The sequence below is a fragment of the Cydia splendana genome, chromosome 5 (assembly GCF_910591565.1).
Source record: "Cydia splendana chromosome 5, ilCydSple1.2, whole genome shotgun sequence".
Lineage (NCBI taxonomy): Eukaryota > Metazoa > Arthropoda > Insecta > Lepidoptera > Tortricidae > Cydia > Cydia splendana.
Window position 1 is genome coordinate 168903 of NC_085964.1, and position 12702 is coordinate 181604.

The window sequence follows — 12702 nt, forward strand, 5'->3', positions numbered from 1 at the left end:
TAAATGTATGGTGGAGAACAAAAAAAAGTGAGACTGTGACAAGGACAAGCAATAATACAGCTTTCTCTGCTACTCCTACTGAAAGTTTTATAAGTGTATCTCGTTCGGTCATTTGGCCCCTCCCCCGTTTCGATCTCTATATTATTGTGCCTCTATGGGGAAAACTATGGTGGGAACATAGAGTATATAGATGGTCAAGCAAATATTGTCAGTAGAAAAAGGCGCAAAATTCAAATTTTCTATGGGACGATATCCTTTCGCGCCTACATTTTTCAAATTTGCCGCCTTTTTCTACTGACAAGATCTGCTTGACCCAGTATAGTAAGTATATTGAACTGCAACGCTGTTTAGAATATATAGACCTTTGATATATATAGCTGGTCAAGCAGATCTTGTCAGTAGAAAAAGGCGGCAAATTTGAAAAATGTAGGCGCGAAGGGATATCGTCCCATAGAAAATTTGAATTTCGCGCCTTTTTTTACTGACAAGATTTGCTTGACCAGCTATAACATCCAAAATCTATGTAAATAATATTGTAAAATTACGTTAGGTATATTATATACAACTGTGGCCTATTTTATAAAGCTACAAGTTACAATTTACAAGCGGAAGTCTCTTTCTAACCCTATGTGTTAGAACGAGACTTCCGCTTGTAAATTGTAACTTGTAGCTTTATAAAATAGGCCACTGATTATTCAGATTTTGTAAATTAATAGTTACTTGTTAAATTACAGGTTATTTTACCGTTAATGATATTGTAAACCTCGATTTTTTTGCATACTTAGCTAAAAATAACAGTTTCCGAACGTAAAGTACAAAGCGCCAGCGCGCATGTTTCGAATAAGTCAAAAATGCCAGGACAGTGAACTTTCATTTATATTATTTTAAGATAAGATAGATTTTTTAAATAGTTTTTAAGATTTTAAGTAGTATTTTGATACCATTGGTTAAGATACTTAAGATGTTAGGCATTCAATATGTAGAGGGATCAAAGACGAGCGTTTTTTACTTTTTTGTTGAATAGTGAAATGTTTCTGCAGGTATGCACCGGGTAAAAGGATGTTTAATCGATACTTTTTGCATTTGCATGGGTTATTATAAATGGATTTTGGTTTGTTGCAGGGCCGTGTTATAATTGTTTGGTTATCTTGGCTTATCGGAGGAATTTGTGGCGTTGTCATTTTGTTAGTTATAGTTTGCTACTGCCGCCTCATGCCGCGTCACCAGAAATCTTTTGGTAAGAGCTCAAACAACTTGTCTTTAGTTATTTAAACGGGTCTTTAGCCATTTCTTTATTTATTAATTTATTGACTCGCAGATGAGCAGTATCTGAAAGAAAAGGGCAGCATCAAAGACAGCCATGCCGCTTACACCAGTCAGGACGGCTATACGAGGGTGAAGAATGCCGAGGTAAGTTTTATCATTGTCCGAGAACCGGTAAACATTAATTTAAATAAAGTATTGGTGGCGTAGATATAAGTAGTAGTATTAAACATTACTTACATACCTACAGTGATTTGATAAGCTGTATGAAGAAGCTTATTATCTACTCTGAAAGCACAGGATAATGCACAAAAGTTTGGTGGCCGTGTGCTGTCTCCCTGTGACTCTTGCTGTTGCTCCCTCATGACTGAGGATCATCCGTGGATGTAGATGCTCCACTCCTCACCTAAAATGCACTTGTTAACTCAGAGATACAAAAATGTCCAGATTTTAACTAATTATAAGATGTACCGTAAACTGTACAAAAAAGTGATACGTCGTGCAAAAATAATCACAAATGATAAATTTATTTCAATAGTGCCAATAAATCTAAAGCTTCATGGGCACTGATTAAGCAACATACTTCTTCCGTAAACCCTTTGAAGACAATGATAAAGAAAGTAACGAATGATGGAATTAGTATATCGAATCCCTCAACTATTGCCGAAACATTTAACCATTTTTTTCTTAATCATAATTCGAGTAAGGATTTCTGTGATAAATGTTATAAAAGTATTTCCCAAACCGTGTGCAAAAGCATTTTTCTAAACCCTGTTGACAAAAATGAACTGAAAAACATTGTAAAATCGTTAAGCAATAAAAAAAGTGTTGGTCACGACTCTATTCCAGTACAAGTAATTAAAGCTAGTATTGATTTTATATCTGATCCATTGATACATATTTTAAACCTAACTCTTGAGACGGGAATATTTCCTGAAGATTAAATAAAAGCCTTAATTAAACCTTTATATAAAAAAGGTGAGAAGGATCAAATTAGTAATTATAGACCTATTGCTCTGCTTCCAACTTTTTCGAAAATCTTCGAGAAAGTTATTTAAAGTAGATTATTTTAGCTTCATACAAGCAAACAAAATACTTAATCCAAATCAGTTCGGATTTCAAAAAGGAAAATCTACATCATTGGCAATAGATTTTTATGCACATATGGGATGAGATTAATAATAAGAGACCATGTTTTGCTCTTTTGTTGGACCTATCTAAAGCCTTTGACTGTGTGATTCATAATACTGTGTGATACTGTATTACGTCAATTAGAAAATTTAGGAAAACGGGGAAATGCTCTGAAACTTTTCAAAACTTATTTATGTGATAGGAAGCAGGCGAAAGTTTCATTTCATTTCATTTATTTATTGCATTCCATGGTATTTACAGATGGTATTTTAAATTTAATTGAACAGCATGGACCCTGAATAGGGTATGGCAAGTTAACCTTAATAGCTAAATACATACTTAAAGTTACCTTATAAAACATATTATGTATTGCTTAATATCTAGTTAGTTTCATCACAGTAAATAATAATTAAGGAATCTAATTAACACTAATAATAATCAATACGAATTTAAATGCTATACTTGTTTATATAATGCAATGATGTCAAATATTAATAATCGAATTTAAGCTGTCGTGAGTCATACTAACACTAAGCGATACAATACCACTAATAATGTAAATTCTTATATAATAATAATAATGTCAATTTATTTATAATAATAATTATGTCAATTCATTTATAATAATACTTCATTTAATCATTCCATTACATTGAGACAAAGTTATTGGTTTTAGTAAAATTAATAATTCTCAGTCGTTATCACTATTGTCAGATGCCATAAATTCTTGATAAGAATAAAATGATTTATCAATTAACCACGATTTCAGTTTATTTCGAAACATATTATAAGTTTCAACGTCTTTAATAGAATCTGGGATTTTATTATATATTTTTATCGACTGGTAATGGGGCCCGTTTTTATACATAGTTAATTTAGGTTCAGGGAGAACTAGTTGTCTATTTCGACGCGCGCTTTTAACATACTGGAAGTTGGATATGTGTTTTCTTACAAATAGTCCAACCTCCAGTATGTAAATACATGGTAAGGTTAGAAGCTTTAGGTTAATAAAGTGTGGTCGGCAGCTTTCTGGTTGTCGGATGTTAGCTATAACGCGTACGCATTTTTTTTGTGCTATAAATAGATCTTCGACGTCTGTGCTATTCCCCCATAAGACTACCCCATACCGCAACCATGCATAGGCATATGCGTAATATGCCGAAAGTGCACATTCTACGTTTGTGTTCCTTTTTAATACACTTAACGCAAACAAAAAACGTGATAATTTGTTCCTGACCTCTTCAATATGCGTTTTCCAATTTAAACTCGTGTCAATGTTTAATCCTAATAGTTTGAATGAGCTAACCTCTTCGATACCAAGTTCTTTTGACGTTGCCGATAAATCTAAATCGTCTTTTTGGTACGGGTGAAATTGAATTAATTTGGTTTTGCTCATATTAAGTTCCAAACTGTGTTCATTTAACCAATTCGTAATTTCTGTTAAGGTATCGTTGATATCGCTCTGAAAGTTATGGTTATTAGGACTTCTAAACAAGAGGGACACATCATCTGCGAACATGATGCAAGTATGTTTTGTAATTTTGGGCAAATCATTAATATAAACTAAAAATAGGATACATCCCAAAACTGACCCCTGAGGTATTGAACAATTGGTTATTAGGGTGTCTGATTGTATGTTTGAGACTTCACCTGTTTTTTTGTCGTGATGTTGGATTTGTACGCATTGCGCCCTGTCTTTTAAGTAGGATTGTAACCATTTGTGTGCACCGCCTCGAATACCTATTCCATAAAGTTTATTTAATAGGATAGAATGTGAAATTTTGTCGTATGCTTTCGTCATATCTAACATCAAACCGATAGCGTAATGTTTATCTCGTATACAATTAAGAATTTCATTGACATATTTATATACTGTGAGCTTAGTCAGAGTTATAGAATCGTTTAATAATTTGACAAAATCCATAGAGCAGGAGCAATCAGACTTAGGACTTCCGCAAGGAAGTGTATTAGGTCCACTTATTTTTCTAATCTACACGGTGGAACATTTCTAGAGACTGAGCTGAAAGGATAATGTTATCTAAGTGATCTACAATCGAGTTATTATAATCTGAAGCTGAATTAACAAGTAAAACAAAATCACTAAATTGAAATATTTTTATATCAGTGACAACCCTACAAAGATATTTACATTTGGCTACAAATATAATGACCACCAAAAAATACTTTGGTACCCTAAATAAAAAAATCATGCTTACCAAAAAAAATTACTGAACACCAAAAAAATAAGGCCTAAAAATACAAAAGTACCACCACTTTAATTACGACTGCACTTCAAATTGTATTCAAATACCAAATATATTGAATGATCACCAAAAATCATTAATGATCACCAAATCTTGAAGACCAAATTAATGCGATATTTTCACCTAAATAAACCACTATGATTACCAAAAAATGTATACATATTACCAAATAAAGTAAACTGATGCCAAAATTACTAGCCCCTCCCGCTCAACCCCCCGTAGCCCGCACCGCATACCTACCTAACCTAATCTACTTTTCTAGTAGCATTTCGTTATGCTACTAGAAAAGTAAGTTAAACTGCTATCAGTTAAGTGGGTTAGCTTAGGTTAGCACTGCGACCCTTACAGAAACGAAATGGTACTAGAAAAGTAGGTTAGGTTAAGTTTCAACTGCTACCCATACAGATACGAAACGCTACTAGAAAAGTGGGTTAGGTTAGGTTTGAACTGCGACCCTTACAGAAAAGAAATACTACTAGAAAAGTGGGTTAGGTTAGGTTTGAACTGCGACCCATACAGAAACGAAATGCTACTAGAAAAGTGGGTTAGGTTAGGTTTGAACTGCGACCCTTGCAGAAAAGAAATGCTACTAGAAAAGTGGGTTAGGTTAGGTTTGAACTGCGACCCTTACAGAAACAAAATGCTACTAGAAAAGTGGGTTAGGTTAGGTTAGAACTGCGACTGTTACAGAAATAAAATGCTACTAGAAAAAGATGAAGTGGATTAATTAATTTAATAGGATAACGATATATTAAATGTTTGCACATTTTTAATTAAAATGTGGTTACAATTTTTGTGATCATTTACTATTTTTGCGTTTACAATGATTATTTTGGAGCCATTTGCTTTAATAGGATAGCAAGATTTAAAAATTTGGTTATCATTTTACATTAAAATGGAGTTCTAATTTTGGTGGTCATTTACTATTTTTGGGTTTACAATGATTATTTTGGTGTCATTTTCTTTAATAGGATAGCAAGATGTAAACATTTGGTTATCATTTCACATTAAAATGGGGTTTGAAATTTGGTAATCATTGACTATTTTTGGGTTAATAATGATTAGTTTGGTGTCATTTCCTTTAAAAGGATAGTAAAATGTAATAAAATTGGTAATCATTTCACATTAAAATGGTGTTATAATTTTGGTGATCATTCATGATTTTAGGGTGGTAAAATAGATTTTTTTGGTATTAAATTTTACTAAATCTGGTGATCAGTTAAATAGCAGCCTTTACATTTTAAATTGACACATGTCATGTCGTACAATAGGATCTACTTGTTAGGGTTGTAACATACAGATTTTTGCACTAATGTTTAACAATTGACGTGATTAATAAGTGAAAAATAAAGTACGTAGCCTAAACCAGCGGTCGGCAACAAGCGGCCCGCGAGCCGCATGCGGCCCGCGAATCTCTCACTTGCGGCCCGCGAGCCTCCCTAGCTATTTTGTACGTAATATTGACAAAAGACAATGTCTGATAAAGTCATAAATATTAACAAAGTGCGGCCCGCGTCAACTTCGGTAACTACTATTTGGCCCTTGGCTGCTAAAAGGTTGCCGACCGCTGGCCTAAAAAATTCCCCGTTTGCGTAAAAGTCCTTCGTTCTGTTCCACCCGATATATTAATGAATTACCCAAAGTTGTCACCGAATTATGCGTTCTTTTTGTTGATGACGCTACGCTTTTATTTACAGGATCATTAACAGACGAGCAACTGAAACACAGTATAAACAATACACTAGGCAGTGTAGTTGAATGGCTGAAAATATTAAACCTTAACGTAAATTTAAACAAAACAATACTCGTTCAATTTAGAAATTATAGAACTTCACCCGTGTCTATCACCGTAACACAAGGATCGGTGACAATAGAACAAGTGGACAGCGCTAAATTCCTAGGTATTACAGTAGATTCTCATCTCAATTGGAAGTCTGACATTGCAGATTTAAACTGTAAAATTGCAAAAGCAGCCTATGCCTTATCTATACTCTCTGAAACATGTTCAGAGAATGTCGTTAAAAGCGCATACTATGGAAATGTTTATTCACAAATCACGTATGGTATCATTTATTGGGGTGATTCTGTTGATGTTCTAACTACATTCAGGTTACAAAAAAGATGCTTACGAAACATGTTTCACTTGCATTACCGTCACTCAGTTAGAGATGTTTTCAAGGTAAAGCAGATTTTGACTCTAACTGGAATCTACATACTCGAGCTTTGCCTTTTTGTAAAGCGCAATGGAGAGTATTTCACAAAACTGTCCACAATTAACGATAACTTGCGCATGCAATATAAATATAACTATCGTATTCCAAAGGTCAATAATAAAATTATGGATAAAAGTGCCTACATTGCCGCAATAAAAGTTTTTAACAAGTTGCCTGTTGAAATAAAGTCTATAGATAGATATAGATACTAAACAATTTAAAACCATTTTGAAAAAATGGCTTATTAATAGTCTTCTACAGCATGAAAGATTTTGACGATTATGATAATAGTGTCTGCATGTATTAATTTTGATATTTAGTTATAGGTTAGTCATAATTATATTGTACGTCCGTGATGGATAAACTGTTGGTTCTTAATAGTATCAATAGTATTATGTAACATCTTTGTACACAGTTAAACAATAAATCGTATCTTATCTTATCTTATCTCAACATACGCCTCCAGTACCACATCTCGAATGCATCGAACCTTTGCCTTTCTCGGGCTCGTATCGTCCATGTTTCTACGCCATACAGAAATATGGGATATGGGGAATACAAGAGCGCGTACTAGCCATTGGTTCCCGCAGGTGTCTTATTAATTCATAAATCTTGAACATAAATTAGTTAAAAAGTCTCTCCGGCTTACGCAGGGTCGGCTACTTTTATGTCTTCTTTGAGAATGCCAGGAAGCCGCGTTTTGGTGTTCATGCTCCTCAAAAATTTATAGGTTATTAGCATTTTCAGTGGGCAGATTTGTTAACTGACGATAGAATGTCGTGTCGCCGGTGCAGGTGCAAGTGTCCCGGCACTCGCGGCCCGCGAGCTACTCGGGCGAGGCGGAGCGCCGCGCGCGCGCCGCCCGGCCGCCGCCGCCGCCGCCGGCGCCGCTCGACCCGCGCGAGCACGCCGCGGTCGCTGACAGGGACCAGGTGGCGCAGTACGCGTCCAGCGGCAGTGAGTGGCGCTACTTTCTATGAATTCTGTGATTCGCATTTGATTCATAGGTTTCTAGCCAAACATTTTTACGAGCAATAAGGCCCATCTCGATAAATCTGAAGCTTATGTCGACAATATTTTCTACAACAACTAGGTACCCATTACTTACTTGCCCTTTTTTCAGTGCTAGACGAACTATCTACGAGCACTAGCATCGACGCGCTCAAGACGCGCTCGCTGCCGGCGTTCCTGCGACCCAAACCGCGACCCCTGTCCACCGAGGACGACCTGCAGCAGCTTTACGCTAAGGTATATGCAATCGTGACCTAGTACACGTTTATCGACTTTTTAAATCAGGGATCGACGCAACCAGATTTGGCAATGCTTACGCGCTGCTTCTTTTACCACTAAACAGCTCCTTTCGCAAATAGTGAATGGCCCCCGTTAAAACGTTTACACACATTGGGATACACTTTTTAGGGTTCCGTACCTCAAAAGAAAAAAAACGGAACCCTTATAGGATCACTCGTGCGTCTGGCCGTCCGTCTGTCACAGTAGATTGAGTGTTTGTACATCCCTAGTGAAGCCATTTCAAGTGCGACGTCACGTCGCACTCGTGTCACCGTATTCGATCGGCCCTGGCAGTACTCAAGGTCACGTCGGTTTGTGTACACCTCCCGTTTAAAAATCAAAAACACAGGAAAAATGGTTGTTTGTGCATTGAATGGGTGTCACAGCGCATCATATCATAAAAACAAACCGACTTACATTACACTTCACGCGTAAGTATAGAGTTTAATGTGATATTTTTACGTAATCGTAACTACAAAAATCCAATGTTTCGTCAGCCGCCATTTCTTATAAATGTTGCCAGTGTAGTGAATATTTTTTCCTCAAAATGGGACATGACGTTTACATTCTAAAATAAATACGCTTAATTGAAGTTGCTTGTATAATTATATAAAAATTATAAATTATATTTTTAAATATTTCATTATTTTATTTCAAATTATGTAGTAATTTCATGCACATGTTAAATAAAAAATTGTAAAAATGTATAATTTTTTTTATTTAAACCTTATTTCACAAAGGATTCTAATGCAAAAAATCCTTAAATAAACATAAAAAGCTTTTGCTATTAAATCTACACACAAATTATTAATAACCAAGTGTTAAGGATATTTTTAAATCCCCACTTTGAGGGAAATATGTATATACTGGCAACAAGTTTTTGTATATGTGTGTGTGTTGCTGAGCGTAAAACACGAGCCTCACGCACACATCGATCGTGTTTCGGCTTCACTTTTGGCAGGTTAGCCGTATGGGGACTATCTGTCTATGCGTTATTAGTCTGAGTGTCACAGCCTATTTTCTCCGAAACTACTGAACCAATTATTAAGTTGAAATTTGGTACACATATGTACGTTTTTGAGCCAAAGAACATGTAACGTAAATAAATGAATTTTAAACATAGGGGGCACTTTTGGTATCGTCATGGGTGGTCCCATTCGTTTTTCGTCAAGTTCTTAAATTAGTCCTATTCTGCTTTCGTCACTCATTCTACATTCGTCACAATCGTCGGTGGCTTTCAATGTAGAATGAGTGACGAAAGCAGAATAGGACTAATTTAAGAACTTGACGAAAAACGAATGGGTCTAAAATTTTGAAAAAAATACACTAAATAGGTCGTTACCTATAGATGATAGGAACACCCATTAGAAATGTGCAGTCAAGCGTGAGTTGGACATAATTTATTAGTTTTTGATCCGACCCCGACGGGTTGTTTAAAGACGTCACTCACGTTGCACATAAAAAAATACATTGTTAAAAATTGTGTAATGTACGGAACCCTTGGAACGCGAGTCCGACTTGCACTTGGCCGGTTTTTGACAATGCTTGTCATTATTTCGCTACATTACCATTTACCACAAAGTCGTCGTACACTGCACAAACAACTACCTATGGCTGTTCAACACAACAAGCAGTCTACATATAAAACTAGATCCTGCATGGTGTTGCAGGTGTCACTGAGCAAGAAGTACAAGAGCCGCATGCGCAGCGAACACGCAGCCATTATTGCGCTGAGTAAATCGCGCAGCCAGTTCTTCGACGCTGATGCAGTCATCGTGTACGACCAGCGGACCGCTCTCTAACTTATAAAGTGTGTGCTCAAACTCCGTGGTGATAGTGATACATTGATAATAGAGTCGGACCAAGCTAAATCTGCACCGACTTTAAACAAAGATAAATTAATAATTTAAAAAAATAATTTATTAATTATTTTTTTAAAGATAAATAAAGATTTTTGAATAAAGATTTTCATTTTCTTTCTTTTTCTTTTTTTTATACAGACTATAGACAAATATAAGAGTCTTTACTTATATGTCTCCATGATAGCCTCCTGAGTCCTGTTGTCCTTTTCAAAGGACATATAAAACAAACAATTATGAACTTTATTGGCGTTTTATCTTATACATGCCGGATTGCCGGACCCAGTCCGTACGTACACCTCACGTACACCTATATAAGCATGACGGACGGCTCTGGCTCGTCAGTAATGGAGAAACAGTGCAAGTCGTGCGGTGGTACAGACCACCATCGCAGAAGCTCTGCGAAGTGTACCAACTACCTGCCTCCGATTCGAAAACGTAGATTGAGTGATGGTGCAGCGCAAACCCTGGATATCTACGTCGTCAAACGCGGTCTGTGCTCCGCGTTGTGTCCTCTTCTCTCGCCTCAACGCCGATCCAGACTGCTCGAAGAGATCAGACGGGACGTGCGTGACCTGTCGCGCATCTACGTCCAACTGGGCATATTTTATTTACAATCTCTACATGAAGACACGGGGGCACCGTTCTACCTGACATACCGGATGTGTTGAATTTCGTTTACGCGATGAAGGGCAAAGGACCGTACGCCGAATCATACACTAGGTACTTTGGCGATCACCGTCGTTACGATGGTAAGTTGCGCTCGTTTATCGTGCAAGAACTGGCCAAGCAGTATGAGACCACACTGCGCACCAACATAACTATGCACGCGTATTCGAGACTGGCTCGCTACTTCAAAGTGAAGCGCAACGACGAACGTCTCTTTCGAGCCTACTATAGAAGGATTTTGCCCGACGGCGACGACAATACGAGCCGGGAGATTGCTCGCGTGTGTGCCGTCATCAACAAGGACACCGTGGAGGGTTCGCGGTGGTGGAAGACCGTACCCGAATGGATGCGCATACAACAGGGAATGGTGACGCGCAGTTTCCGTCTATTTCCACAGCCGTCGCACGGACTCAAGCACGTGATGTATACATCGACAGGATGGTTCGAGCTGCTGCGTCGAGTCGCTCCCGATACCGTCCCCGGCACGTGGAACAAAATTACCGATCATCTTAATCAACTGTGGACACCGTGGTTGGACGTGCCGGCCACCAAATTCGGCTGTTGTCTTCAGACGGACGGCGTGAGCGTGAGTCTCTCGATGAGTCGGTGCGCCAAGCCACTGATGACGGAGAAAAAGAAGAAGCGGTGCGTCGAGTACGACAGAGTTATAGCGGTGGACCCCGACTCGCGCGAGCCCCTGGCCACCGTCGAATCCAAGCGGTACTCCTTCAAACGGGTCACGAGCAAATATGTACGTTCTCACACGCTCGAATGGAAGAGAGATCGCGTACGCAACAAACTCATCGCTCCGATACTGGCTGAGATGCAAAAGGATAGAGAATCACTTAATTTTCCGGTCTCTTCCAAAAATACGGATCACGTGATCGAATACACCGTCTTTCGCATGAAGTGGTTCGAAGCCATGCAAGTACCGTACGAGACGCACTCCAAACTGACGCGACTCGGATTGGACAAGTACATTCGCATCGCCAAGTGCGAGGAACGAATCGCGAGGGAAGTGTTTGACGGAGGAGGGCTGAGCGACGTGCTGGTGCTGTACGGCGCCGGGAGTAAGTTTATGAACACGGCGTCGTTCTCGGGGCGCAAGTTTCGACACGACTCGTTGCTAAAGAGATTGCGCAGTAAGTCCAACATCCGTGTCGAAATTGTGGATGAGTCGTACACGTCACAAGCGTGTTCGGCGTGCCACCAGAGAACGGGAGCGTTTCAGAAAATTGGCATGAATCACCGACTGCGCTGGGGAGTTTGTCCGACGTGCCACAGCGAGTTTGATCGGGACGAAAATGCCGCTAAAAACATACTGATCAACCATATTAGGTCTACCATCTGTAGGCCACGATGTCTTCCGGAGAGAGCATCGTAACCTCCCGAGAGAAAAATAAAACTCGGACGCAATAAGGTTGAAATTTCGATTTCAATTAATTTGTGTCTGGGACTCAGGAGGATAGAGATGGAGTGTGAGTGTCACTATAAACGTCAAATTTTGACACTTTAAAGTCAGTTCAGAGTTAGCTTAGACGAAGTCTTCTCATATCAGACGTCCAATGGAATGACTTCTTCGCAGCTGCAGAACAACAACGAGTATTATTGCGCTTGCGCCGCTGCGTCCTGGTCCAAACGAGGACATGAAAGATTAGTGACAGTCTGACAGATTACATCAGCTGATCTTGATTTCAGTTAAAAGGAATTTCCATCCGAACATAACTTTTCAAGATGTTAAATTCAGAATATTCAGATGTACCTACACTACCTACCTACAACAGTTAACAAATACGTCTTCACTTTTTACAGTAACGTTCTAATACTTTCTTGACAATAATGTCGTGAGTAGATGTTTTTGATCTCTCTAACCAGTATATCTGCTTCTGTTTGTCATCAAATCATAGTTTAGTCTCAACATTCAATAGGCATTTAGACTAGAAAATAGACGTTGTTTAAAGATTGTCGTTTTGGTCCTTCGAACCGGATTTTAAAGTCGTATATTTCTACATT

At 38.2% G+C, this 12702-nt stretch overlaps 1 protein-coding gene across 1 annotated transcript; it reads left to right on the plus strand.

Annotated features, from left to right (window-relative positions):
* Positions 1 to 852: 852 nt before the first annotated feature.
* LOC134790409 (uncharacterized) lies at positions 853 to 10101 on the plus strand. Its single transcript, XM_063761177.1, has 6 exons — positions 853 to 1040; positions 1123 to 1237; positions 1319 to 1410; positions 7666 to 7828; positions 7995 to 8119; positions 9832 to 10101. The coding sequence occupies exons 1-6, from the start codon at positions 1029 to 1031 to the stop codon at positions 9961 to 9963; spliced, it is 639 nt and encodes a 212-aa protein (XP_063617247.1). The 5' UTR covers positions 853 to 1028; the 3' UTR covers positions 9964 to 10101.
* Positions 10102 to 12702: the final 2601 nt, after the last annotated feature.